This window comes from Furipterus horrens, unplaced genomic scaffold (genome assembly GCF_987537825.1).
Source record: "Furipterus horrens unplaced genomic scaffold, mFurHor1.1.pri manual_scaffold_2, whole genome shotgun sequence".
Taxonomy (NCBI): Eukaryota; Metazoa; Chordata; class Mammalia; order Chiroptera; family Furipteridae; genus Furipterus; species Furipterus horrens.
The window spans coordinates 3171839-3199831 of record NW_028327172.1 but is presented as its reverse complement, the minus strand read 5'-3'; the positions used below and the strand labels follow the sequence as shown (position 1 = coordinate 3199831).

The 27993-nt window shown below is 64.5% G+C and overlaps 1 protein-coding gene across 1 annotated transcript; it reads left to right on the top strand.

Moving 5' to 3' along the window:
• Window positions 1-329: 329 nt before the first annotated feature.
• On the top strand, window positions 330-27983 carry TPCN2 (two pore segment channel 2). The gene is made up of 26 exons (XM_090257340.1): window positions 330-512; window positions 1964-1972; window positions 3350-3396; window positions 3885-3961; window positions 4321-4498; window positions 5821-5937; window positions 9214-9320; window positions 9882-9954; window positions 11412-11514; window positions 12433-12498; window positions 13363-13427; window positions 13848-13924; window positions 14450-14531; window positions 14759-14845; window positions 17059-17178; window positions 17300-17359; window positions 17683-17811; window positions 18576-18625; window positions 20012-20111; window positions 21574-21645; window positions 22765-22841; window positions 23264-23345; window positions 23430-23512; window positions 23849-23930; window positions 24289-24386; window positions 27407-27983. Exons 1-26 carry the CDS (start codon window positions 404-406, stop codon window positions 27483-27485), a joined length of 2229 nt encoding a protein of 742 aa, XP_090113466.1. The 5' UTR covers window positions 330-403; the 3' UTR covers window positions 27486-27983.
• The last annotated feature ends 10 nt before the right edge of the window (window positions 27984-27993 follow it).

Below are 27993 nucleotides of genomic sequence, written 5' to 3'. Positions count from 1 at the left end.
GCTGGTTCCGTCGTCCGGGAGGGCACAGGGATTTGCATTCCTGACCAGCGCCCAGGTGCTGCTGAGACTGCAGGGCGGGGGTGGGAGCGGGGGCAGGTGGGGGTGAGCGCCGGGGGGCCCTTGTTTGAGCTCGCACTCCTCTAGGCGCTAGGAGGGTCCCTAAGGTCCCTCCCAGGTGGGAGAAGGCTGAGCCCCACCCTCGTAGGGGCGGGGCCCTAGTAGCCCCGCCTCCACACTGTAGAACTTATTCTTCATTGGCTGACAGCGAAGGGCATCCCCCTACGTCACAGAGCTGTTCGCTCCTCCTCCCGGACGCCGGGGGCGGGGCACTGCGCCTGCGCATTGGAGCTGGGCGCTCTAGTTCTGAGCTTGTGTGCGGGTCCCGGCGGCGAGCGGCGACCCCATGGCGGAGTCGGAGCCCCTTCTGAGCCGGGCCCGCGGCGGCAGGGGGCGCGACTGCCTGGCGGACTCACCCGCTTGCCGCAGCGTCCAAGTTGGCCCTGGTGAGCGGCGTCCTGGGGAGGGGCGTGGGGGTCCCGCCGCCCGCGCCCAGTCGCCGCTGTCCCTGCCGGCGCGCCCCGCACGCGCGGCCGAGGTCCGGGCAGGCCCGGGGCCAGCGCCCTGCGACCCCGGCGCGGAGTTGGGGATGCCGGCGGCGGCGTGCCTGCCCCGGACCGGCCGGGCGGAGGGCCAGCGGGCGTAGCCCCCCAGCTCTCTGCAGCCCCCTCGGTGGGCACGGGGTGGACCCAGACCACGTCGTTTTCGCGGACCGCCTTGCTGATTCCCACGAGGCGGCAGTTTCATTTTTCCCGGTTCTTACCGGGGAAACGGGGGCCCAGAGAGGGCTGCTCCCCCGCCGAAGGTCACACAGCCAAGAAGCGCCCCAGGCGGGATCCGAACCCAGCTTGGAGGAACTGCGAGTCCTTTTGCTCTACCTTCTCATTCCTGGCCCCAGGAGGCTCCCCAGTGGCTGGCCCTCTGCAGCTGGGGGTTGGGGCCGGGCCTCCCCAGAGCAGGGCAGCTTCCTCCCGGCCTTCCTGTTTACCGGCAGAGATGGCTGAATCCCGAGGCGGGGGGGAGGGCTGAGGGGTGCAGTCCACCTGCCCCTGAAGGGCCTCAGCCTCTTTGTACAGAAGAGGAAACTGAGGCCCAGGGAGTTTCCGGGACCTGTCCAAGGGCACAGCCCTGGGGTCTGGCGCTGCTGCTGCTGCTGCTGCTGGCACCACGCTGGGTGCTCCTTTGGGGCCACTTTCCCTCTCGCGGCTCACGTTCCTCTGTCCCCAAGCAGTTTGTAGCGCGTGCCCATCCATGCGGCGTCAGGGGCAGGTCTTGACACGAGAGAAAACTAGAAGCTGAGATGGCTGCCATCCTGCCCATCCCAGAGACCATCCCCAGGAAGTTTTCCATCCAGCCCTTGCCAGGCCCCGCAGGGCCCTGGACAGGGGCGCATGGTGGCATCAGGGCGCACGGACTTTGTGTCTGGGGGTCTTGGTGTCTTCCTGGGCTGCCGCTTCCTGGCTGTGTGAGTGGCAGCTTGCCTGACCTCTCTGAGTCTTCACAAAAGGGGCTAGCTACAGGTGCTGCCCAGAGGGGCGCCGAGGACTCACGGGGGATCGTGGCTTCCCCGCAGCACGGGTCTGGGCCAGCCTGGGGAGCTGGTGCCCATGGCCGTCCTGGGAGCAGTACCGTGACCCTTGCAGGTCCTGGCAGATGAGACCGCACTGTGGAGACAGGAGCCTGGACGGGGGTGGGGAGGCGCTTTGTCCAGACGCTGTGGCCTCAGTGAGGGCTTCTGAGGATGTGAACAGGGTCTCCCTGCCAGGCTGCTGGGCGGCTCTGAAGACCCGGGGGCAGTGGGGATCGAGGATGGCTCATTCAGTCTCTGCCCAGTCACCCTGGCGTGGCTCCTGGCCGGGGCCCTGTGCTCGGGGCTGCGTGTCCTGCCGTCAGATTCTCCTACCAGGAGGGTGGGGCGCTGCTGCGACCCCAGCGAGCCCTGCGTCTGGTCCTTCAACTCAGCCCCACCTAACAGGCCACGGCCACTGGGCGAGGACAGTGGTTTTCTTTTCTCACTGGTTATGAAAAAGTTGGGGGGAGGGCAAGGGATTGGAGTGCTATGAAAGGGGCTTTTTAATAATAGCAAGTGCTATGAAGTTACTGTACACAGCACTTTAGCTACAGTAATCCATTCAGTCTGCACATCAGTCTTGTGGCGTAGGGTCTTCCAGGAACTGAGGCACAGAGAGGTTAAGGGGCCTGCAAAGGGTCCCACAGGGAGCTGGTCAGCTTATGCAGTGGGGAGCCTGCAGGAGGGGATGGGGGTGCTGTAGACCTGGATGTTGGCTTTGGGCAGGGAGACTGGTCAGGGCTGATGTGGGAGGCCGTGTTTGGGCCCCTGTTGTCCTCTGTGCCCTGTTTCACTCTGTTGCTTCCCCCTGCTGTGGCCCGTGGGGCGCCGGGGGTGCTGACAGGCAGTTGCCACCCAGGGTGATGAGTCACTGGACCACCAAGGTGGGAGACAGGGCTCCTGGTAGGGCTCCGAGCCTTGGAGAGCCTGGCCTTGGTGCAGCCAAGTTCAGGGTCAGTGGTAGGGAGGGCCCAGGGTGTAGGAAGCAGCAGGAGTGGAGGCTAGTGGGCACCCTGAGTGCCAGGCCGAGGGTGGAGCCCCTCTCCTGTGGCAGGGGACACCCACAGGGTGCTGCGATGTGCACAGGAGGGTGGGTGACAAGATCTCTCTGGCGGCCGCGGGGTGGGAAAGGGAGGCTGGGGTTGAGGCTGCAAGCAGGGTGCGGTGGGCCTTCCTGAGGGGGCTGGTGAGTTAAGGCGGCCACACCCAGGAGTTTACAAACCGAGGACCAAAAGCCAGGCGCCAGGCGAGAGTGTTGGATGAGCATGGGACAGTCCCCGGGGTGCCCATAGCCTCGGCCTGCGGTGAAGGCTTGCCGGGGGCTGAGCCCCTTCAATAGCATCCCGAGCCTGGGCCTGTGGCGAGCCCGGGCCCCCGGCTGCCTGTCTCTTCCTGTCTCAGAAGCTGTGTCCCTGGGCCTCTCCAGCTGAGATTCCACTTCTTCCTCCGTGGGGCGGAGCCATGCGCTGGTGCACTGTGCACTCAATGCAGAAACCCTTTCCCCATTTAGACCCTGCCCCCCATGGGCAGAGCACTGAGGGGGGTCATCTTCCGGGCAGGTGCAGTCACGCAGCAGGGCAAAAGGCATCTCCTTCCGGAGCCTTGGAAAGAAGCTGGAAAAGAAGCCAGGCTCCTCCTTTGGTCTCAGTGAGCGGGCCTGGGACCCCCTTCTTTACCCAACATGCTTGTTCTCTCTGCCCCCAGCGCCCGTGGTTGGACGAGATCTGTGCTTTGACCAGGCTGTGGTCTTTATCGAAGACGCAATCCAGGTGGGCAGCATCTGCTCCCGGTGGCTGGGCCTGGGCTTGTCCCAGGCTGTGGGGACTGGGCGATGGCTGCCCTGATGGCCCCTCTACTCCTCGTCGTCCTGGGGCCAGAGCCAAGGTCGGCAGACCAAGGGGTCAACATAACCATGATGGCCGGGCCTCTGGGCACAGACTCCTGGCGTCCTCCCTACAAGTGGGTGCTGGGATCTCTTCTTCTGAGTCCCCAGTCACTCGCTTTATAGACCCACCACCTACTGGAGCCCTGTTGTCGGCTGTCCCAGGTGCCCAAAGATGGCAGGACCATCCCCTGCCTGCAAGTGACATGCGAGCTCAAGTAGGGAACTAGAACATGGAAGTGAGCGGCGTTCCATGTGTGAATTAGGCTGGGGCCCCCGGGCGTGACACAGCTGAAGGCCTGCACGAGGCTGGCTGTGCTGTGTGGCCCCGAGGGGACCCCTCTGATGCGCCCCCCTGTGACTGTTCACTTCCAGTATCGCTCCATTAACCACCGCATGGACACCGGGTCGATGTGGCTCTACCGGTGGTACTACTCGGACACGTGCCAATGGTGAGCGCGCGTGTGGGGGTGGGGCTCCCGAGGCCTGGCTGGGGAGGGACGGCTGGTCTCGGGCCCCGCAGGCCCCCTGCCCCCGTGGTGGAGAGGGTGCTGTCTCCTGCCCTTATGGAAAGGAGCTCGCCCGTAGACAGAAGGGCTTCTCTGGTGAGGCCTCCTTTCCAGAACATTCCCGGCAGCCATGGCAGTTGAGTTTCTACCCGTTTAGTGTCATCTGACCACAGCAGTGGCCACAGCCCAGGAAGCTGGTTGCACCCTGTCCTGATGCCCTCTGGGTACTCTGCCTGCTGATGGGCTCTTGGGCTGAGCGTGGCCTTGTCTCACGTTTTAACCCTTTGTTGACCCCCTTCCAGGATCCTGAGCTTGGTCATTTTCTTGATCCTGGCTTTGGCTTTTGTTGAGAGGCCTTCCTCGCTCACCAGCACCTCGGATGTCCGCTACCGCCCGGAGCCCTGGGACCCGCCCTGCGGCCTGACGGAGAGCATCGAGGGCCTGTGCCTGCTGGTCTTCGTGGCTGACCTCTCCGTGAAGGTGAGGGGACGCCCCCGAGGCCGCAGCCCGGGACCCAGCCCTCTCAGCCCGGCTGCTGTGTGTCCGGGTCATTTTGAGCCCCTCTGGCTGCCTTTCCTCCCGCCTGTGCGCGTTGGCCTGCCAAACAGAGGCCTCGGTTTCTCGGGGGATTCTGGGCCCGAGGCAGAGGCTGTGACCCTCTCAGAGTGTAGACTGAGGCGGGGTGGAGCTGTCAAGGGCCCGCAGCCCTGCAGGACCTCGGGGAGCGGCCGAGGGCCTGGCTGTGAGGATCGAGCCCAGCCCAACAGAGGGGGCTGCTGGGCTCTCCCAGGCCCACCTTCTGCCCCCGGGGGTGGGGGAGCGCCCAGAGGAGCTGGGCCAGGGCGGGAGGGGTCTGTTCCTCATGCAACCGCCCCGCCTGGGTCTGACTCAGGGTTCTGCGTGTGACCCAGGCCTTCCAGAAGCTGGGCCCGGCCCCGCTCACTGGGCTTCTGGCGCAAGTCAGAGCTTCAGAGCTGGAGATCCCGACCCCACCGAGGGGACGGCTGGTCTCTCCCGGGCCCACCCTCTGCCCCTGGGGGTGGGGGAGCACCCAGAGGAGCTGGGCCAGGGCGGGGCTCTGTCACTTCTCTCAGCTGGGAGTCCAGTGCCCCTGCCGGGCCACAGTGGGGCCACTCCCCGCCTCCAGGCTCCGGTCACGGTGCCGTGGCCTGACTGGCAGTCCTGCTGTGGGAGGGGTGGGCCAGCCTCTGGGTGCTGACCAAGAGGGGCGTGGGCGCCTGTGTGACTGAGGGCCCCGGGCAGTTTCTTATTTCTTCTTTTTAGTCCATTATGTGGCTAAAAAGAGGGCTTGGCGGTTTTAAGCTGGAACTGAAACTGGCGAGAGGTGCTCGTTAGCATTTTTCGAATGGGCGGTATGTCTGGGAACTCCCAGAAGGTGACAGAGTGCACATTTTTATCCGTCAGGCACTAGTGATGGTGGGAAATGGCAGTTAGGTGAGGGCAGAGCCTGGACAAAGCCCCGCCCTCCCAGGACTCAGGGGCGTCTGCTCTGCCCCCTGGGCCGTTCCGCGGTGACCCTGTGCCTGCGCCCTCTGCCGCACACGGGCCTCGGCCGTCGGATCAGGCAGGGGCCGTGCTGTGGGCGAGGAAACGCCGCCCGAGCTCAAGGTCGCCCGTTGTCTGAGGTCACTCGGCATCCTGCTCCCAGGGTTGCGTGGAGACTCTCGGCTTGCTGGGTGCTCTGTGCCCTGCCCACCCAGCCCTGCCATGTGCACCATGGCCTCGAGGGCTGCAGGGCAGGCGTCTCGTGGCTGCCCGCTCACCCTCCGTCCCCCTTGCAGAGCTACCTGGTCGGCGGGGCGCAGTTCCGGAAGAGCCTCTGGCTGCTGGCGTACCTGGGGGTGCTGGCCGTGTCTCTCCTGGACTGGGTGGTGTCGCTGAGTCTTGTCTGCCAGGAGGTAGGTGGTGAGGTGGCTCCGGGACGGGAGCGGGGACTTGGGGGGCTGCAAGGCAGAGCTGCCCAGGAGAATGGTGTGTGTGGGGGGCCCGAGGTCGTGCACCCACGGTGTCCACCAGCACAGTTCCGCCTGCCCGGCTCCGCAGTCAGCGCCCATCGCCCATCGTGGGGGGCTGTTCCCACCCTGCAGGTGACACTGGGAACTGGGGAGGCACGAGGACCCCTGCTTCTTGCCTCACCCTGGCCACACGCCCAAAGCTGTGACCCCGGCAGGGGAACCCGCGGTGAGCAGGAGGCCCAGCCTCTCTGGCTGCAGCCTCTTCGTTTCCCCTCAGAGCACCCAGAAGCGCAGTTGGTTTGGGGACATCTGTGTCCATCAGGGCCGGTTGGGGATCTAGAAGCCCAGACACCTCCCAGGTGCTTTAGTGGCAAGAATTGAACACAGACACTTAAGCGGGTGCTGAGGATCTGGGAGAGCATGAAGGGACCCAGTGGAACTCAGAGAGAACTGCAGCCCTCCCCGCCCCCCCCCCCCCCCAGGCTTCCAGAGCTGGGACCTGCCCTCTGACCTCTGGGGAGGGGCACTGCCTGGCGGGAGCCAGTGCTGCCCTGAGGCTCGGCGAGGTTGGTTCTGGGAGCTCCGAAAGCACAGGGGGGCTAGTGGCCCTGGTCGCTGTAGGAATGACCGGTGAACAGATAGGTCCCATGTCCCTCCATGGCCACCACGAGCAGAATGGAGCGGGGAGCAGCTGCTGAAGGAGAAGGTCTAGGGGGTCCCAGCACCGCCACGCCCCCTCCCACCCCTGCCCCAGAGGGAATGGAGACCAGCCCAGCCTCCACTGGCTCCTTTCTGGGGCGGTCATTGCGGCCGACTCCTGGCCACTGGAGCACTCGGTCACCTCAAGCCTCCACTGGGCGGCTCACCACCCCTGGGCCTTCTGTGACGTCGGGAGGATGAAGACGGGGTCGTGTGCGCAAACCCATGTCCACGTGGCTGTGGGTCGCGGGTCCCAGCTGACGTTCGTGACTTACGCCTGCTTCCACCCACGGCTCCCCAGCTTGTCCGGTCCTTTCCCTGCTGAGGGACCCACACGCATTCCTGGGGGCACGAGTCCTCCCTGGCCCTGCCCTTTGACTCCTGGCTTTTTCTGGTCGTTCTTCCTACTGGATGTGCCTGGGCGGACCCCTGACGCAGCGCCCCCGCCGCCGGGCACTGGCCCCTGGGCTGTTCGGTAATCGGAACTAGTTGCCCTGCCGGCACCCCGCCCCTTTCCGTGACAGTTATGCAAAGCTGCTCCTTGGCACCGTCGCTCGGGCCTGCTCTGGTTGGGGGTGCCCGACACCCAGACCTATCTGCAAACCGCGCCCGAGGTTTGCTCCGTGGCCAGCTGGCCAGTCAGTAGGAGCTCCCGTGGGCATCGGGGCCTCAGGGAAGTCTGGGGCCTCCAGCTTCTGGAGCCCGGTCTCATGTCCATAGCTACCTGCAGGGTCCTGTTTCTCCCCATCTTGTGGCCGAGTGGGCCGGGGCACAGGGGGGCTGCTGGTCACCCAGTGGGCCAAGGTCACGGCTGTGCCACAGCAGCTCCTCGCAGGAGACGCGTCGTCTGCAGACCAGTGGTGGTTTTCCCCCAAAGCCTCAGGACCTGAGCTGCAGGTCTCAGGGGGGCCTTGCCAGGGGCTTAACAGGCACGGGCCAGCTCCTCCATGCTGATGAGTCACGTGGCTGCACCTCCCAGCCTTTGTAAGGCCCTTGTGTCCCTGCATCTGAGCGCTGACAGGGCCCAGGGTTGGGGAGCCCCCTGGGGTTGTGTTCCTGTGTCTGGGAGAAGCTGCACTCTGGTCTTTGACCACAGCCGAAGGTCTGAGACCCTGGGGCGCTGGCAGGGCCCTCCACTCCTGCTTGGTCTGGAGGGAGGCTGAAGGGCTTCCGGCCCCGGCCCTGGGATGGGAGCTTCCGTGCAGCGGGCAGCGGAGCGGAGTGTGGGCGAGTCGCTGCTGGGCCCCTTGGCCCTTGTGGTGCTGCGCTGGGCGCTGGGGCCCTCGTGCAGGGGAGGCGTGCAGCCGGGAGCTGCGGGGTCCTCCGTGCGGCTCGTTCTGCAGGCGTCCCGGACGGCCCACTGTGCACCAGGGCTGCCGGGCCCTTGTCCTGCTGGGGGACCGACAGTGCCCGGAGACACTGGATGTGTAGGATCTCAGAGCGCCCAGGGAAAGGACCCAGGGCGGCGCTGGAGGAGCGGCTCTGCACGCGGACGGGAGGGGCGGGCACAGCCAGGCAGCCTGGCAGACGGGTGGGCTGAGTGCTGCCCTGGCGGGAGGGCCAGCGGCAGCCACGATGGGGCTGGCGGGCACCTCCAGGCTGCCACGGATGCTCGGGCAGGTGTGACGCAGTCAGCCTTATGTTTCTAAGGCTAGACGCTCCGTAGGATGTGAGTCTGGGGTTGAGAGCTTGGATTAGAGGTTGAGTTTTGGAGTCCAGAGCATAAATGTGGTACCGAAAACCACAAGGCCCCCAGCGTGTTAGGCCAGAGAGCGGGGAGGTGCGGCTCAGGGACCAGGCAGGGAGACGGTCCGAGGCACCGGGTGGAGGGCAGGCCGCTGGTTGTGCCCTGCGCCAGCGGACAGAAGGCTGCCCTGAGGGGGCCTGATTGGCTGGGACAGGAGCAGGGACACATGGAGTAAGGGAAGGGTGGGCGCCATTTTGTGTGAGCAGAAGGTGTTTAGACTTGCAGAGTGCTGAGTGGAGGTGGGAGAAACGGTGCCTGAGGGAGTCCGTGGCAGGGCTGGGGGCCCTGAGGGACAGAGGACCAGGGGCCCTTTGGTTCTGACAGCTGAGCGAGAGGCAGGCGAGGATGTGTGTGCTCCCCTGCGTGTGTGCGCATGCGGGCAGAGTGCGCACTTCCTGAGCAGCTTGCTTCTATGGGGGGGCGAAGTCCAGAGCAGAGAGAAGGAGGTGGGGGAGGGGGAGGCTGGAGGGAGAGGAGGCATGGCATGGCCCCTTGAGGGAGGGACAGCCCCCACGGCAGGAGCCGAGCGGAAGCTGGTCTGAGAAGTGTGCTGGCCCCCGGTCTCTGGGTGGGACTCCCAGCTTCTGCGGGGTGGGCGTGTTCAGGGGTGAGCCTGTTGGGACCCTGAGGACATCTGAGTCAGAAGCCAGGGCTGTGACCAGGACCCGGGAAGCAGCTGGCTCTCTGCTGTTTGCATCCCCACCGTGGCAGGTACAGGTGGGACTTGAGAGCCCCGCCCTGGCCCTGGTACTCAGTGTCCTGGTTTCTTGCAGCCCCTGCGGCTCCGCCGGCTCCTGCGGCCCTTCTTCCTGCTGCAGAACTCCTCCATGATGAAGAAGATGCTCAAGTGCATCAGGTGGTCACTGCCGGAAATGGCCAGGTGGGTTCTGCGGGGCTGCAGGCTGGGGCGGGCGCTGCTGCTCCCCGCCGTGCGGTCTGGGCACCTGGGCTCCCCGGCTGGTCCTGTGTCCCTCGGCTCCGCCCTGGCCTTCTGCAGGCTGCCACGCTCTCTCGCCCTGGGTCCTGGCAGCCCCTCAGCGGCCCTGCACAGCCCAGGTAGCTTCCAAGTCCCGGTGCTCCCCCGTCTCCGCTGTGGCTGCTCCCCTCCCTCCTCCTGGCCTCCATTTCACCCCCAGTGGTCCCCTTGCCCCCAGTCCCCTTCTGCAGTGGCTCACGTGGCTGGCCCCTGACTGACCAGCTTAGGTGGATGGAAGTGTGCTTTCCCCTCAGAGTCCTTGGGGTCCTTGGACCCCTGGACATGCCCCTGGCTTGTGGATTGTGTCTGCCAAAGACAGAGGCTCAGGTAGGGCAGGACCCCACACTGAGTGCAGGGCAGGCTGTGGGGTGGAGGGCGGGACCCGCCCCAGGACCGGCTGCGGGGAGCTCTGTGGGAGGCCAGGCCCCAGACCCCTGCCCAGCTGAGCACTGCACCCCCTTCCAGTGTCGCGCTGCTGCTGGCCCTCCACCTGTGCGTCTTCACCATGTTCGGGATGCTGCTCTTCACGGGGGAGAAGGTACCCCCCTCGCCCGCGGGCCCTGTGCTCACTGCCTCGTGGGACCCCAGTAGAGATGAGGGCCGCCTGCCCACTGCACGGCCAGGGCGTGTGGTGGCCCACCTGCGGTCTGGGTGTCTTTCTTTAAGTGGCCACAGCCAGGGCACCCGTATGTCCTGGCCTCTCTGCTGCCCCCTCCCCCATCACTGCTGGGGCTTTCTCTGCTCCCCTGCTGGACAGGCTCCTCAGATTGGCGCGGGGCCACCAGGATGGCTCCACCACCTGCCCCCTCTCACGGCACCTGCCATCTGTCCAATAGGTCCCTCTCCCCACACCCCTCTTCCAGCCGCGGGTTTTGCCCTCTCTGTGTCTGTAATTGTGTGTGCTGTATCTGTGTGTGATTGTGTGTGTCTGTGCGGCTGTAATCGTGTGTCTAATTGTGTGTGTGTTTGTGTGTAATGTGTGTGTGTGCTGTGTGTCTAATTGTGTGTCTGTGTCTCTAATTGTGTGTGCGGTGTATCGTGTGTGTGTAACTGTGTGTGTGTCTGTAATTGTGTGTGCGGCTGCCGCGCTGTGGAGCCCAGGATGGTGGGGCAGCCTCTGACCCGGGAGTGCTGAGAGTCCCGAGGAGCCTACAGGGGTGGCTCCTTCTCGGGTTTTGTTTTCTGCCCGCAGAGGGGCCTGAGCTGAGGGGACAGGCTGTGTGACTGGGGGACAAGGGGGCTGCATGTCCTGTTGCAGACCCAGTTCCCCTCCCTCTGTCACACTGCAGAGGAGAGGGTGACAGGGGCTCACCTGGGTGGGTGTCTTGTCCTCAGCCCCCCAGCCTGATGCAGCCTGGCCTAGAGAGCAGGTCAGGAACAGGTGCCCCCGACTCCTAAGGACAGGGGTTGGGAGCCCGGGGCAGAGGGAGGTCGGGCAGCCCAGGGGAGAGAGGGGCTGGGAAGCCCAGGCACGGACCCCCTCTGCCCGTGGCTGAGGGAACCAGGGCCGTGAGGGCGCTGTCTGAGTCTGAGTGCCCGTGAGTGCCCATGAGTCCTCACAGACTCTGGGGCAGGCGCGGCCCCTGATGGAAGGAAGGGGGGCTGTCTGCGGTGGGGTTCCCGGAAGCCTGGCCCCTCTGCCGCCCCCGGCCCTGGCCTCGCCTCACGACGCACGCCCGCACTGCGCGTGGCACGGGCTGCGAGCGCTCCGCTGGCCCATGCGTGTGCTCTCGGTCGCTGGGCCCTGACCCTGCCGGCGGGCCCCCCCAGAGCTTTCCCCACGGCTCTGAGTAGGCCTGCTTCAGGGGCTGGTGTCCCTGCGGGTGGGTGGCTTCCCTGGACACTGACTCTTGAGTTCGGTCCTGTCTGGCCTTGAGCCCAGGGCCTGCTGGGGCAGAGGGGAGATGCGGGGCCGGGGGCTGGACCCCGATGGGCGGGCCACCGGGCGGGGAGGAGGCCTGCTGGGCCGCTCAGAGCCACCCTGTGCGCTCTCAGCAGGACGACGGCCGCGACAGGGAGAGGCTGACTTACTTCCGCAACCTGCCCGAGGCCCTGACTTCGCTCCTGGTGCTGCTGACCACCGCCAACAACCCCGACGGTGGGTGCGCTGCGGGGCCGGGCCTGGGGGGTGGCGGGCCAGGCAGGGGGCCGGGGTTGCGTCCCTGCCCGGCAGAGAGCCCCGCGGGGGAGTCTGAGGCCCCCTGCTCAGCAGGCGGATGACCTTCGATTCCCTCCCTCCTGCCCTTCCTTCCCTTCCTGTTCTTTTCCCGTTTTTCTGTACCTTGCCCTCCCTTTCATAGGTTCTCGCTCCCTCCTTTTCCCTCCCTTCTCTGCCTCCTCCTTCCCCTTCTCTCCCGACTCCTCTGAGAAGCTATAAACGAGGGGTGCTCCTTGTGCGATGGTGCGTGGGCGGCCTCTGAGGCCCGGCCGTTTCCCTGGCCGTGGGTGCGGCTCACGGCAGTGTGCGTGGGGCCCTGGGCTCCTCAGTGGCCGTGGCGCCCCTCTGGGCTGCTGATGGGGCCTCCGTCTGCCTGCACCTGGGGTGGCTGGGATGGGGCGCCGTAGCCCTCAAGGCTTGGCTGTGGCCTGGCCACCTGGGCAGGGCTTTTGTCTTGGGCTCAGGGATGGTCACCGACCGTGGAGACCTTCCCAGGAGGGCAGCCCTCGGTGCCCGGGGCGGTGTGGCGGGGCCCTGGGCACCGTTCCCACATGTCCTGTGAGTCCCAGCGTGTCACCCAAGGGAGAGCTGAACTTTCAGCCTGTGGGGTGTGAGGGCTCCCAGGGAGGCAGACTCCAGCTCAGCACAAGGCGTGAGCATGCTGAGAGGTAGTGAGCTCCCCGTTACGAGCAGTGTGCAAGCGGAGCTGTGAGGACTGGCATCTGGCCCGAAGGCCTCCCGGCTCTCCCCAGGCAGGGCCCTCTCCAGCGAGAAGGCTGCGAGGATGTGGGCGAGGGCGGGAGTGGGGGCCGTGCGAAGGCTGTGAGCGCGTTTCCGTCTCCGCCGCTTCCTTCTCAGTGATGGTTCCTGCGTATTCCAAGAACCGGGCCTACGCCATCTTCTTCATAGCCTTCACCCTGATAGGTGAGTCCCCTGGGGTAAGGGTCTGTCCCTGCAACCGGATCCCGGACGCTGCCCCGCCCTGTGACTCACCTCACTCTGGCCCCGTCCCTGTGGCGTCACCTTGGTGTGGCCCACTCCATGGCTTGCAGCCCTTGACCACTGATGGCCTCTGTCCTCGGCGCCACAGCTGGGCAGGCCGGTGGCACTTGCCTTGTGTAGGCGAGGACAGGGCGGCCGGTGAGTGATGTGCCCGGTCCGCACTCCCTGCTCCGCGATTGTCGGGTCCTTTCTGCTGGGACCCGCGGGGTTTGCCGTGTGACCCTCTGCCCCTCTGGGCGCTGCCCCGGCCCCAGCCCCCCAGAGCGGCTGCTCCCCGCTGACCGTGGCACTGTCCTTCTGCAGGAAGGTTGTTCTTTTTTTTCCCCTCAAAGGTTTTACTTATTTATTTTTAGAGAAGGGGAAGGAAGGGAGAAAGAGAGGGAGAGAAACATCAACGTGGGAAACATTGACTGGTTGCCTTGAGGCCCTACGGGGGACTGAACCCGCAAACCAGGCATGCGCCCTGACCAGGAACCATACCAGTGACCCTTCACCCTGTGGACAATGTCCAGCCAACTGAGCCACAGCAGTCAGGGCAGTTAGGGTTATGTCGGATGATTTATTTAACACTCCGTATTCATCTCTTCCACCCTCAGCCACTTTCAAATGCTGTCCGAGTGTGGGGAAGGGTTGAGTGACCCGGGGACAGGGAAGGAGAGCTCTCACGCCTTTCCGGGTGACAGCCCCTGAGATGCACCTGAGCTGAGCCCCACCTCTGACTCCTGTTGCTGAGAGGCTGTGTGGGGTTTGGATAGTGGCATGTGCCTGTCTTTCTGTACTCCGCAGGAAGCCTGTTCTTGATGAACCTGCTGACGGCCATCATCTACAACCAGTTCCGTGGCTACCTGCTGGTGAGCGGCCAGGCCCTCGCGGCGCTGGGGTGGGTGGGGGCCCTGTGGTCGCTGCACTGCCCTCTGGCTCCCTCTGGTGGATGAGCTGGAGCTGTGTCACATCCTGCTCCCTGCTGGTCCCCACCTGTCCCCCACCCTGGGGTTCCCTCCCTTCCCCCCCTTCCTCTAAGGGAAGCTGCGAGAGGCCTGACCCCGAGCCCTCTGGGGGAGAGCCGGGGACCCTGAGCACACTGAAGAGAAACCCCTGCCTCGGTGGCTGACGCAGCAGGTGGCTGTCACACCCCTTTCTCTCCTGCCCGCTGGGCGAGGGGCTGTCCCCGGCCGCAGGTGGGCAGGGCACTCTCAGAGGCTGCCGGGGCCCAGGGGTGGCACTATCCTGGGTGGGCTGAGCCAGGCCCCTCAAAGGCACCCTCCTTGCAGAAATCTATCCAGGCCTCATTGTTCCGGAAGCGGCTGGGGACCCGGGCTGCCTATGAGGTCCTCTCCACAGCAGAGGGGTGAGTGAGGCTCCGAGGAGCCCTTCCCCTGGGGCTGAGGGGGCTGCCCTGTGGGGGGGCAGAGGTGTCCACGGTGCCTCCTGGGCACCACGCGGCTGAGCTCCCTGCGGACTGCATTGGTCCGCCCAGCCACAGCGCTCCAGGGTCCCCCCGTTCCTGTGTCTGTGTCCCCACGCGTCCTTGTGACCCACTGAGGTCCTGGGCTGTGGGGCCCAGCGGCTCCGCCTGTTCCCCCACTGGCGCCCTGGGTCCCAAGCGGGTGTCGAGCAGAGGGACCTGGGCCACGTCCCCGCTCCACCTCTGGCTTGGAGGTGGTGTCGGCATGGGAGGCTCCAGTCCTGGCTGCTGGTTCGCGCCCTCCTTCCCAGCCTCCTCCGAGGCGGAGGGCACTTTCGGGCTTTTAGGCGCCAGGATGGCTGAGTTGCTCTTGTGACCACCCCAAGGCTTTGCAGTTCGGGCCGGAGGTCGGGGCACCCTGGGCAGAGCCCCTGGGCTCACTGGGGTGCGGGCACTCTTTCCCCATAGGGCTGGGGTGAAGGCGCAGGACCTCCTGCAAGTGCTTCAGAAAGTCCAGGCGGACCTCACCTGGAAGCAGGCCGTCATGGAGGTGCCGCCCCCCCGCCTCCCGCCCCCCCCCTGGCCTCCCCGCGTTCCGCACCCTCCCCGCCTTCCCCGGTCCTCCCTGTGGTGGGGGGCCCGCAGGACAGGGCTGTCATTTCAGAGGAGTTGGGGCTGGGCCAGCCTGGGCAGGGCCGGGGCAGCTGCCCCTCCTGCTCTGGGCCCGTCCTGCCCCGGCCCCGGCCGGCCCCGCTGACCGGCGTGTCTGCTCTGCAGAAGGTGCGCTCCTTTGGCGGTGGCCTGCTCTCAGCCGATGAGTTCCAGAAACTCTTCAACGAGTTGGACAAACGGGTGACTAAAGAGGTAACTGGGGCCAAGGCCCTTGTCAGGGCCAGGGCAGCCCAGGGTCAGTGGGGGACCTCGCTGTGTCTGTGCGCTGACCGCCTGGGTGACTTGGTGGCCTGCCCGCACTGGCCCCGGCGGCTCTGGCCCCCGGGGTGGTAACTGGAAACAGAGATGGTTGTCTGGGGGAAACTGGGAGGCTTGGTCGACCTCATGAAGTCCCCAGAAGAGCCTTCCAAATGGTTTTCTTGGTTTCATGACAAAACTCATCCTCTTACACTTTGTGCTCCCCGGGGGTTTCCTGAGTTTGTCTGAGGCCCCAGTGTTCCTCCTGACACTGATTTGTAAAGTCACCAGGGGGCCTTACCCTGCAGTTCAGTCTCGTGCCTGGATGACCTGCTGCCTGTGTCGGAGGTCCTGGGTCTCTGGGGGGGTGCTCAGAGGCGCGGGGGGACAGTGGGGGGGTGCGCAGAGGCGCGGGGGGGGGGGGACAGCCGAGCTGTTCGCAGGCAGTTTGGGGGCCCGGGGGGTGGGTGTTGCTGTCTGGCTGCCCAGCAGACGTGGAGTCTCACACCCGCTGGCCGGACCCCTCGTGGCCCTGTGTCACTGTTGAGCCAGCTTTGCTGCCATGGCAACGGCCACGGTGACAGCCACGGCCTGGCCTGGGCGCTTACACACCAGGGTTTACTGCCACCGATCCTGGAGGCTGGAGGTCTCAGAGCCGGCTTCCCCCACACCGCTGTCCTGGGCGAGCAGACGTGTCTCCTCCCTGTGTCCCCACGTGGTCGTCCCTCCCTCCGTGTGTGTCTGTGTCCTGGTCGCCCCTTCTGATGAGGACCCCAGGCACCTGGGTTTGGGCCACCCCAGGGACCTTTTGCCATAATGCCTCTTTAAAGGCCCTTTTCCTAAACACAGCCACATTCCGAGGTCCTGGGGGCTGGGACTCCAACACAGGAACTGTGTGGGGACACGATCCAGCCCATCACAGTCGCCAGCTTTGCGGTGTGCATTGTCGGCCCCGCAGCCCCTCCCCCATCAGAGGGGCTTCTTAGGTTCCTGAAGTCTTTGCAGACCCCTGGAGCCAGGCCATCACCGTTTGGGGTGCCCCTTCTCAGCAGCGTTCTTCCATGGGGCATGGGAGAGGGTCACGGGGACACCAGGTCTTTACAGCGCTCCAGGTCTGAAGTCCAGACCCGCGATCTGCGGTGGGGGTGTGGGTCTGGAGGTTCACGGGGCTGTGCTGGTGGCGGGGGCCTGCCGGTGCCTGGGCTTTGGCTGGGGCAGCGGCCACTGCGCCCTCCCGCGGTGCCCCCAGAGTCCTCGCTGAGGAAGCCTGACCCGTGCTCACCGCTGCGGCCGAGCAGGCGTGGCAGTGGCGTGGGGGCCGAGAGGCAGCGGGTTGAGGGGCAGCACAGCCCGTGGGGTTCCCTCTGCTCCGTCTGAGCCTCGCATGTCCCTGCAGCCGCAGGCGTCTGTCTGGGACCCTGGAGGAGCGCTGACACCTACGTGACGCGGCGAACTTGTGCTGCGCACGTCCTCTCTCACTGGGCGGTGCCTTCTAGGTCTCCTGTGCCCGTGAGGGTGACACGTTCTCTCTCGGCCCCCAGACCGGTGGCCGCAGGTCGCGTTGGGCTGCTCAGCCCCTGAGGGGTGACGGTTATGAGGGGCACTGAGCATTGAATTTGATTGGATGTCAGTCAGTGGGATGTCTCTGGGTAGTCGGTGGCCCCTGGGGGGGACGGCCGATCCTGCTGCGTCCCCGTCCACCCGGGCCCCCTCGGGGGTCCCTGTTTGCTGTCACGCTTGGTGTTGCGCTGACGGACCCGCGCCTCCCCCGGGCGTCCTCACGTCGCGTTTCCTGCTTTCCGCAGCCGTCTTCCCGGTGTCTGTGTGGTCTGCCTGGTCTTCCCAGGGAGGGCTTACCCGTGTGTTCTCACGTCACGCTTTGTACGTCGCGGCAGGTGCCTGTGGGCACTCGGATGGCGGCGTGACGCGTTGCTGCGGTGGCAGCAGCGTTCGGGTCACTCCTGCCTCCGTTGGGTCTGTCAAGACTGTGAGGGTCGTGTCTGTGGGTGAAACCCTTTCCGTGTCCGTCGATCTCCTGGGGCTGGAGAGACGGGGGAGGAGCCAGGACGGGAGACGGCGAACCCCAGAATAGGAGTGCGTGGGCCATGTTGGGTGCCCGGTGGCCGCGGCCGCCGCCGGTCCCCATTGGTGACTGTGTTTGCTCCCAGCACCCGCCGCGGCCCGAGTACCGGTCCCCGTTTCTGCGGAGTGCCCAGCTCCTCTTCGGCCACCACTACTTCGACTACCTGGGAAACCTCATCGTCCTTATGAACCTCGTGTCCATTTGTGTGAGTGTGGGCGTGCCCTGGGGCGGCCGCGGGGGGCGGCTCGTCCCCTGTGCTTCCTCCCCCGGGCCCGGCCTGCCCAGCGCTGGGCCGGCTGGCGAGCCTCTCCCCCCCGGCTCTGCAGGTGTTCCTGGTGATCGATGCGGACGTCCTGCCTCGTGACCGCGATGACTTTGTCCTGGGGGTGAGCTCTGAGGCCACTCAGCGGTCCGGCTGCTGCTGGGGTGACGGAGCAGAGCGAGGGGCTTGGGCTGCTGGGAGGCAGGGCCATTCCAGTGCCAGGTGACTCCTGTCCTGGGGTCTCCAGAGTTGGGGGTGGGAGGCCCGCGAGCCCGGTACAGGCCAGGGAGTCAGCTTAGCGGGGTGCACGGCGGACGGTGGTGGGAGGGTCGTGTAGAGAAAGAGCTCAGGGGCAGCAGGGCTTCAGGAGACCGAATGGCGGGTGGGGAGGTCGGGGGGGTTGGGGGGCCGGCGGCTCTGGGATTGAACTCTGAGTCCCCCCGACAGATTCTCAACTGCGTCTTCATCCTGTACTACCTGGCGGAGATGCTGCTCAAGGTGTTCGCGCTGGGCCTGCTGGGGTACCTGTCCTACCCCAGCAACCTGTTCGATGGCCTCCTCACCGTCGTCCTGCTGGTAAGGCCTGGGACGGCCCCGGCACGGCCTCTCCGGGCGGGGAACACGCGTGTGCTGGCGTGGTGCTGCGGTCCACTCGGGCGGCGTGGGGACTGGGGGCCCCTGGGTCGGGGCTCCTGCCTCCAGGGACGGAGGGGCCCGCTCTCCCAGCCGGCTGCTGGGCGGGTGGCCCCGGACGGGGCTGTAGGAGATTCTGCAGCATCTGGCGCCAGACCCCAAAGGAAGCCTGGGGAACCCGCAGCTGTCCCCGGGCACCCCCGCCCCGGGCGCAGCCTCTGACACCACGAAGGACAGTGGGACCTTGACGTGGGTAGAGGGCGGGCAGGAGGGGTCTCAGGCCCCGGGTGTCCCCAGGATTTGTCCCACCTCCTTTCCCCAGAGCAGTGGGAGGGAGTGAGGGGCCATGCCCCATATGTGTCAGCAGCTGGTTCGGGGCGACGTGTGTTCATGGTGGCGGAGAGCCGGGGGCCTCCTGGGACAGGGGTGAGGATCATCTGGGAAAGGCCCTCAGCCCGCCTCTGACCGAGGGGCTGCTGCCTCGCCTGGGCCGAGCGCGGGGCCCGACCCCTCCCGCGGCCAGGGTGTCTGTCTGCTTCGGGAAGTCCCAGCCTTTGGAACCAACCTGTGGGGCCGAGGACCGAGCTCTGATTGCTCCCTGTAGCCCCTTTTTGGGGAGAACGTGTTAGACTGAGCTTTATGATTCACTCGGAAGCCGCCCCGTTGGCACGGCTGTAGCGATGCCTTCTCTTCTTTTGTAATTGAAGGTTTTGGAGATCTCCACTCTGGCTGTATACCGATTCCCTCACCCAGGCTGGTATGTGACCGAGGGACCGAGGGAGGCCGCGGCAGCCCGCGCCCGGCTGGCGCCCCGGGGAAGGGTGTCCCCCGGCCGGCCGAGCCTGCTCGCTCGGGCTGCGGGGACTCAGGGCGATGTGCCCGTTGTTAGGAAAGTGGGCGACCGGAGCTCTGCTGCCCTGGCCCCCCAGGGGCTCCTCAGTTTCCGAGCTCGCCTTCAGAACGCAGTTCCCACAGCGGAGGCAGGAGGCTGTCAGGGTGGCCCTGTAGAGGCGGGGCCCAGCCCCCAGCACCGGGCGCGACACGCGGCCCAGCTGCACTGTAGGCCCCGCTCTGGGTCTGGGCACTGGTGCCTCCCTGTCAGACGGCAGGGATGGCGCCCGGGGCTCGCTGCTCCCCCGCTGCTGTTCGAGGCCCGGTGCCCCTGGTTCTGGCCGCAGAGGGGTGGACGTCAGGCAGGGGTCCCGGGCGCCGGGCCGTGTAGCCTGCGGCAGCCATCTGGTCGTGCTGCCCAGAGCACGGTCACCCTGGCCCTCGTGCACATGGGTCCCTCAGTGGGGCCGAGCGGCGGGGGATTGCGCGAGACGCGGTGGGCCCGAGGCGCTCACTGCTCAGGGCCTGCTCCGTGGGAACTGCTGGGAGGGGCTTTTCTCGGGAGGACAGGCGGGGCTGGCGCCATCCTTGGGGCTGGGCTTCGGGGCCAGCTCTCCTTGTGTGTGACAGGCACTCTTGTTGAGAATTCTGGGGCTGCCATTCTGGGTGGGACTGGATTTACACTTGAATAGGAGGGACAGCATGGGGAGGCCGTGAGGGACCCCTGGGGTGGATGGGGGTCGGGACAGTTTAGAGAGTGGGGAATGGGGGATGGGGGAGGAGATGGGGTCAGGGGACAGGACATGTGGCTAAGGGTCAGGGGATAAGGTCAGGGGACAGGAGACAGGGACAGGATAGGGTCAGGAAGTGGGGTCAGAGGAAGGGGTCAGGGGACAGGGTATGTGGTTAGGGGTTGGGTTTGAGTCAGGGCAGTGTCGGGTCAGGGGACAGCGTCAGGTGATAGAATGAGGTCAGAGGGCAGGAGGTCGGCCAAAGGAAGGGCTCAGGGGCCCCGTGTCCCAGTTCTGCTGGGGCCTGAGTGGGGGCGTCCCGTGTCTGGACCCTTAGCACCCCGCGCCCGACGGAGCGTGGGCGAGTGCTGCCCTGCCGGGAGGGGCTGCGCCGCGGGAGGCGCCCTGAGCCCTGCGGCCTCCGGGCTCTGCCCCTCTGCCAGGAGGAGGGTTTCCGGCTGGCAGGGCCCCGCTCGCGCTCTCCGCATCCCCGTCTTCCTCTCCATCCGTCCCCCCCATGCGTCCCGTCCCCCGTGGTGGGCTCCTGGCCTCTCCCGACCGTCTCCGGTGTGTCTCCCCAGGAAGCCGGAGATGAAGGGCCTGCTGTCGCTGTGGGACATGGCCCGTCTGGTGAACATGCTCATCCTGTTCCGGTTCCTGCGCATCATCCCCAGCATGAAGGTCGGCGGGGGCGGGCGGGCCTTGGGCCTGGGTCCCTTGGTGGCTCCTGGTCCTGAGGGGCAACGGGAGGGCTGGCCTCGGTGCGAGGGGGGGTGGCTGGTGCCCCTCTCTGAGCTTCGGTGTCTCTTAATGTGCCCGTTGCGAGTGACGTCACCCTGGATGTCACGGAGGCAGAGGTCCCTGCTCTGTCTGTTTTCCTAAGAACTTTTGAGGAGAAAAACACTGAGGACATCAGTCCCCTTTCTGAGTATCCAGGTCCCCGCTGTGCACGGCTCTGCTTATTACTGAGCTGTCCTCTGTCCTGTCCAGGTCACCTGTGGCCCAGGGTGTCCCCGCCTGAGGACAGCTCAGGGTCCTGGGTTCAGGTGGGCGCTGCTGTGCTGAGCCCTCTGTGCATCGCCACACACATGCACATGTGACCACACAAACACTCGAGCACACACCACAGCACACAAGCGCACAACGCAATCACACATTGTAAGAAACCACACACATGCACCCAACAGACAACCACACCGCACACATGTAACAGCCACACGTCATCGCAGACAGCTACGTACACGCACAGCCCAGCCATGCACGTGCACGTAACTATAACAACCACTCAACACATGTGTGAACGTGTATACACTATACTCATACGCACCGGCTACACACGCGTGCACAAACTGCACGCACACGCGTGCCCCACACATGCACACAATATGTATATACATGTGCACGCTAGTTTCCACCTGCCAGCCCCCAGCGCTCTGACGGTCTCAGTATCAGCCGGGGTAAGCGGCCTCGGCTGTGTGTCGGGGGCCGCCCTGTGGCCGGGGCTTCTGGCTGCTCCCGGGGGCACCTTCCTCAGGCTGCGTCCCCAGGGCTGACCCGGAGCCTCAGCAGTTTGGCAGGCAGCGTGGTCTGTGCTGCACCCGGGGCTTCGCCAACGGGACTTGGCCCTTGGCCCCCCTAAGGCTGGTGGGAGAGGTGTCTGGATGTGTGGGGGCGAAGGAGCATGTGTGGGTGGGTATGTGCAGTGCAGGTGTGCATGGGTGGCTGTGGGGTGTGTATAGGTGTGTGCACAGCTGTGCCCATGTGCTGCTGTGTACAGGTGTGTGTGGGTGTGCGGGGGTGGCTGTGGGTATCTATACAGGTGTGTACAGCTGCGTGTGTACGCCAGTCTGTATAGGTGTGTGTGTGTGTGTGTGTGGGTGTGTAGGGGTGGCTGTGGGGTGTGTGTACAAGTGTGTGGGGTGTGCGTGCAGGTGTGTACGGCTGTGCATCTGTGCCACTGTACAGATGTGTGTACATACGTGTGGGTGTGTAAGGCTGGCATGGGGTGTGTGTGCAGGTGTGGGTGTGTGGGTGAGTGGTAGGTAGCTCCCCTGCGTTTCTGGGGAGGGGTGCGGTGGGCAGGGTTGGTGCCTCTCAGTGGGGACCAGGGAGAACAGTGGCTCTGCCCCCCTCCTGTCCCCAGCTGATGGCTGTGGTGGCCAGCACCATCCTGGACCTGATCAGAAACATGCGCGCTTTCGGCGGGATCCTGGTGGTGAGTTGCTCGCTTGCGGGCCACGGTGGGGCACCTGTGGCAGCTGGGCCCTGCGAGGCTGCGTGACGAGCGTGGGCGGCTGCCGTGTAGGGAGGAGGGTCTCTGCGCGGGAGCCACAGGTGTGCAGGGCGGGACGCGTGGCCAGGGGAGGACACCGGCATTCCCTTCATGCTGGAGAGCCTCTCGGTCACTCTCAGGTCTCCCCTGTTCTTGGGTCACGGGCCCCCTTGAAAACTGACGCAAAGAAGGGTAGGGCACCAGGGACCCCAGGTGAGGTTTTGGTCGACTCTCCTTTCTTGGGGGGATTTCAGGAACTCATGCAAAGGTGGCATCCCCATTCTGACCCCACGGTCACCCTTCCCCTGAGGCGCTGATGGCTCTGCCTGGGGCCCAGCCTAGTCAGGGGCTGGGAGCGGGTGGGGCCCTGGGGCTGCTCCAGGCGCAGGACCCGGGGACAGGGGACGGGTGACAAAGTGGTGAGCTGGAGCACTGCTCTGTGGGTGGGGTGGCCCTTTGCTCTTTACTGTGAACAGTGCCATGGGGGGTGAGGAGCCACCTGGCTGAGCTTGTCACAGGTTAGAAATAGGATCTCGCATCAGGCACAGCCCCCCTCCCCAGACAGACCCCTCCTTGCACATTGGAGGGCCCTGAGGCCGAGAAGGGGGCTGAGTGAGCCCAGGACGTGTGCCCCCCGTATCTCCTTGCACGTTAGGGACAGGCCAGGGTCCGAGGCTGCCTGGTGGTGCTCCTCGGGTGCCCCCCAGGGGACACAGGGGACATGGCAGGATTGCCCTGGACAGGCCTGGCCGTCCCCCCACCCTTTCCCTGGGACCAGCTTCTTGCCCCATCGTCAGTGACACCCTCCTGGCCCCTCTCCCTGCCACACCCGTCCTGGAGGAGGGGCAAACAGCCTCGGCTCCCTTGGCCTTCACCTGGGCCCCATTTATCTTTGGGGCTCCCCCAGCGGTGGCTCCCCCTCCTCCCCTCTCTGGCTGCCCTGTGCCTCTGGGGCAGGTTAGTGTTCGGGAGGGATGCCTGGGAGCAGGACCCCGGGGCCGGGTCCGGGGCGGGCGCTGTGGCCCCCCGTGGGCGGAGCTGACGGCGGCCCCGCCCCCGCAGGTGGTGTACTACGTCTTTGCCATCGTGGGCCTTAACCTGTTCCAGGGCGCCATCGTGGCCCCTCCTGGGAACGGCAGGTGTGACGGGGCTGCAGGTGCCGCAGGAGCGCTGGGCGGGCGGTGGGGGTCAGCTCCCGGGGCGGGCGGCGCGGGTCAGCTCCCGGGGCGGGCGGCGTGGGCTTCCTGTCCCTTCCTTGCTTCCCCTCCCCGCCCTGCCCTCCCCTCCTAGAGTCCGAGTGTTACTGGGGTCTTCCCAGGGCAGCCCCCCACCCTCTGCCAGACCTTGAGGCCAGGCCGTGTGCTGGCGGAGCCGACCCCCGCGGCACCCTGTGCCCGCCTCTCATCTTCCGGCTGCCTTCACAGCACCCCGGATTCGGGGGCCTTTGTTCTTTCACCCATTTCTCGGGGCCCAGAGGGGTTCTGCGCTGTGCAGGGGCTGAGGTGGTGCGGGGCGCGCCTGGCGTCCTGGGCCCGCCCTGACCCGGCTGTCGTGTCCCCAGCCTGGGCCCTGAGAACGGCTCTGCGCCCTGCGGGAGCTACGAGCAGCTGGAATACTGGGCCAACAACTTCGACGACTTTGCGGTGAGCCCCGCCCCCTGCTCCCCTGCCCCGCCCCCCGCCCGTCCCCCGCGCACTCACCCTGCGGACCGTGTCTGCCGCCCACAGGCCGCCCTGATCACGCTGTGGAACGTGATGGTGGTGAACAACTGGCAGGTGTTCCTGGACGCCTATCGCCGCTACTCGGGCCCGTGAGTGAGCCCTCTTGTTGCAGGGACTCGGGGTTACACCTGGCACTGGGGTGTGTGGGAGGAGCAGGGTCGGGGGACTCCACCAGACAGCAGGGGAGGGGCCCTGCGTGGAGGAGTTCAGCCTGGAGCTCAGGCCCGCCGGGGACGGCCCGGTCCTCCGCCTCTTGCTGGCCCTGCTGCCCAGGCACCTCCCCGACTGTCTCTAAAATAAGAACGTTTAGGGTTACCGGGCAGGACGCAGTGGGACCTGTCACAGACGCGCCGTGGCGTCTGCGTTCCTTGAATGACCGCACCGGCTCATGGTGGGCCCTGGCGGGCCTCTCTTGTCCTCCGCAGGTGGTCAAAGGTCTATTTTGTGTTGTGGTGGTTGGTGTCGTCTGTCATCTGGGTCAACCTGTTCCTGGCTCTGATTCTAGAGGTACTGAGACCCCTGCCTGCCCACTGGGCCTGGAATGGAGAGTCTGCTGGATTCGGGTGGCCCTGAGCTGGGGCTCTGTCCTCCCCTTGGGGCTCAGCGCAGCTCTGTTCGCTGCTGGGAGGGTCTTGCAGTGCCCCTGACCTTTGACCTGTGGGTGTTCCCAGGCCTCAGGATGGGAGGGTGGAGGACGGGGCCGTTGGGGAGCAGCTTGGCTTATGGGGGCCTCGCTGGCCCTGGAGCCAGGCGTCTGGTGGGGAGCTCTCCATCCCCGGGCAGGGGCTGCTGGGCGGGAGCAGTGCAAGGGGTCTCGTGCAGAGCCCACACCCACCAGCCTCCCTGCCCCCTGCCCGCTCACCAGAACTTCCTTCACAAGTGGGACCGCCGAGGCCAACTGCAGTCCCTCTCCGGAGACCTGGTGACCACCTGTGAGCTAAGCACCGTGGGCCTCTTGTTCAGGTGCGTGCGTGGGAGGGCTCTGCTGGCTCCTGAGCGAGGGGGCATGGGCAGCGGGGCAGGGGCAGTGACCCTCCCCTCCAGCCCTGGCACCGGCCTCCCTGCCGTGCAGCTCCGAGCTGGGGTCGGGGTCGGGTCTGTCCTGTCCGCCGCGAACTCGGTCCTGGCCTCCAGTCGTGCGTCTTCCAGGACGATCCTCCTGGGGCTTAGTCACCAGGTGGTCTGCTGGTGGGCGTGGACAGGGGCCCGAGGAAACCCCCCTGTTTCTCTCTGTGGTGTTTTGTTCCTCTCCTGGTACAGAGAGGTCACAGCTGTCCCAGAGACAGCCCAGCTCCACGGGGCCCGGGCTCCCTCGCCACAGCCGTTCTCGGGCCAGCGCCAGCTGCCCTCCCGCCAGGCTTTTAAAAAAAGTGTATGTTATTGATCATGTGGTTACAGTTGAACCATTGTTTCCCCTTTGCTCCCCTCTGCCCAGTACTCCCCCTTCCCTCCAGCAATCCCACCCCCCTTAGTTCATGTCCATGGGTTGAGCATATAAGTTCCTTGGCTTCACCCTTTCCTGTTTTATTCTTACCTTCCCCCTGTCTATTTTGTACCAACCAATGATGCTTCTTAGTCCCTGCACCATTTCCCCATTTCTCCCCCTTCCCCCTCCCAGCTGATAACCCTCCAAATGATCCCCATACCTAGGATTCTGTTCCTGTTCTGGTTTGCTTAGTTGGGTTTTGTTTTTCTTGGATTCTGTTGTTGATAGTTGTGAGATTTTTGTCATTTTCATGTTCATAGTTTTGATCCTTTTTTTCTTAAATAAGTCCCTTAACATTTCATATAATAATGGCTTGGTGAGGATGAACTCCTTTAGCTTTACCTTGTCTGGGAAGCACTTCATCGGCCCTTCCATTCTAAGTGATAGCTTTGCTGGATAGAGTAATCCTGGTTGTAGGTCCTTGCTTTTCCTCACTTTGAATACTTCTTGCCAGTCCCTTCCTGCCTGCAAAGTTTCTTTTGAGAAATCGGCTGATAGTCTTATGGGAACTCCTTTGTAGGTAACTCTCTGCTTTTCTCTTGCTGCTTTTAAGATTCTCTCTTTATCTTAAACCTTTGGCATTTTAATTATGATGTATCTTGGTGTGGTCCTTTTTGTGTCTAGCTTGTTTGGGACTCTGTGCTTTCTGGACTTATATGTCTATTTCCTTCGCCAAATTTGGGAAATTTTCCTTCATTATTTTTTCAAATAAGCTTTCAATTTCTTGCTCTTCCTCTTCTTCTTCTGGCACCCCTATGGTTCGGATGTTGGCACATTTAAAGTTGTCCCAGAGGTTCCTAAGCCTCTCCTCATTTTTTCAATTGTTTCTTCTTTCTGTCCTGGGTGACTGTTTCTTCCATTTGTTCCAACTCCTTGATTTGAATCCCGGCTTCCTTCCCATCACTCTTGGTTCCCTGTGGATTTTTCTTTATTTCACTTTGTATATCTTCACTTCTTCCCTTATTTTTTGGCCATACTCAATCATTTTCTCTGAGCATCCTGATCACCAGTGTTTTGAACTATGTTTCTGACAGGTTGGCTAGCTCCGTTTCATTTAGTTCTTTTTCTGGGGTTTTGTTTTGTTCTTTCATTTGGGCCATGTTTCTTTGCCTCCTTAATTTGGCAGCTTCCCTGTGTTTGTTTCTGTGTATTAGGTGGAGTTGCTATGACTCCTGACTTGGTAGTGTTGCCTAATGTAGTAGGTATCCTGTAGGGTCCATTGGCACAGCCTCCCCTATCCCCCAGGCTGGGTACTTGAGCCCTTCATGTGGGCTGAGCACACCCTCCTCTGTAGTTGAGCCTTGGTTGCTGTTGGCAGGTCAATGGGAGGGATTTACCAGCAAGGACTGGCTGTGACCACTGACCTCCACCCTCTGTCCTCCGTGGAGGCTCAGCTGTGCAGGGCAGGGTGGCGGTGCTCCGACGTGGTCTGTAGCTGTCCACTGGGTGAGTAGGCTCTGGGGTTTCCCGGGTGGTGCAGGCCAAGGTCAGCCCCCACCTGTGCTCTGCTCGGTGCCACCTGCCTGAGCTATAAAGCAATCTGAGATGGTTGCTCCCTGTGCTGGGCTTGGAGGTTCCCAGGTGAAGCCAAGCTGTGAATCTAGGCTGGCTGCTGCTGGTGCCGGGCCTGGGGCTCACTGAGGCCGGCTGTTGCTTGTTTGATAGGATGTAGGAAGTTGTGAAGCCTGAGCCAAGACCAGCCATTCATTTGGAAAAGCAGCCTGGGTGGGCCCATGAGTTGGGTGGGGCGGAGTCTCTGGGGATCTCCAAGGCGGGTCAAAGAGTGTTAACCAGGGTGATGGAGTCTCAGATATGGCACCAGCTTGCTGGGAGAGTTCAGAAAAGGGACAATGGCCTCTGTTCACCTTGATGTCAGACATGTCAGTTCCTCCCTGTGTGCCGCTGGTGCCCTTCAAGCTGCTACCCCAGTGCTGGAGCTATAGGGGTGTAATCTGAGTAAGTCCGTGTGTGGGGTCTTTAAAAGGAATTGCTTGGGACTCCGGCAGTTTCTCCCACCAAGTCAGTCCCCACTGCTTTTTGCAGCTGGAAGTTCTGGGCACTTATCTTTCTGGCACTGGGACCCTGGGCTGGGGGCCTGGTGTGGGGCTGGGACGCCTCACTCCCAGGATATCCCTCCCGAAGTTTTATTCACCGCACGTGGGTGAGGGACCAGCCCGTTCCGTGTCTCTCCCCTGCCCCCAGTCTGGATGGATGTGGTTTCTGTAATTCTGTAGTTGTCAGACTTCCATTCAGCTCAGTTTCTGACGGTTTTGAGTGACAGCAGTTCTGTAGTTCAGCTGTAACTTTTATGTGGTCGTGCGCAGAGACGAGCCCCGTCTGCCTGCGCCGCCACCTTGACCGGACCCTCTGCCCTGCCGCCGCCCAGGCATTGAAGAGCGCCTTGCGGGGCTCTGCCTGGGCTCTGCGTGCTCGCTCCTCTGGAGGGGCCCTTCTTCATGCCCAGAGCCCCCCGGACACCTTCTCCCCGATTCTGCAGGGAGGTCCTGGAGGAGCCAACGGAGGAGGAGCTGACGGAGAAGCTGAAGCATCATCCCCACCTGCAGCTGTGCAGGTGACGTGACGTCCAGGTGCGCCCTCCCGGCCGGGGCGGCGGATGGCCGTTCCACCTGCGGACCGACGCCAGTCGTGGGCAGAGGTGGGCTGTGGCTGCAGCAGAGACTTGCCTTTGGACAAGCCCCTCCGCCCACCTGAGGCTGCGACAGACCCGAGGCCCCCGCGCGCTGCTGAGCGGAACCGCCGGCAGCTCCTCCTGCGTCTCAGAGCGGCCGGTGCTTCGGGCTGCGCCCACGCCACGCCGCGTTCTCGTGTGAGCCGCTTTTACTTGTCTAAGTACAGAGAGAGGGGGACTCCGCGGGTTAGCCTTTAAGACAGTCCCAAATGCCGGAAGCAGGGGCCTCCGCTCGTGCCCTGCAGTTTCCGTGGTGCCTTTGCCGCCGGGGCCATCAGGGACGGGGGCCCCGTGGGGCCCCACACTGGCCACCGGCAGCTTCTCCAGGCCATCGAGCTTGGTGTGAATCCCAGCTGTTTATTATTGAATGGCCTGCGTGCATGTGGCTGGTGTGT

What these genes read in the sequence shown, in the direction of transcription:
- TPCN2 (XM_090257340.1), top strand. Translation starts at nt 404, where the DNA reads ATGGCGGAGTCGGAGCCCCTTCTGAGCCGGGCCCGCGGCGGCAGGGGG. An exon ending in GGAAGCAGGCCGTCATGGAG is followed by an intron (nt 14,532 to 14,758) that starts GTGCCGCCCCCC and finishes TCTGCTCTGCAG; the next exon opens with AAGGTGCGCTCCTTTGGCGG. An exon ending in TGAACCTCGTGTCCATTTGT is followed by an intron (nt 17,179 to 17,299) that starts GTGAGTGTGGGC and finishes CCGGCTCTGCAG; the next exon opens with GTGTTCCTGGTGATCGATGC.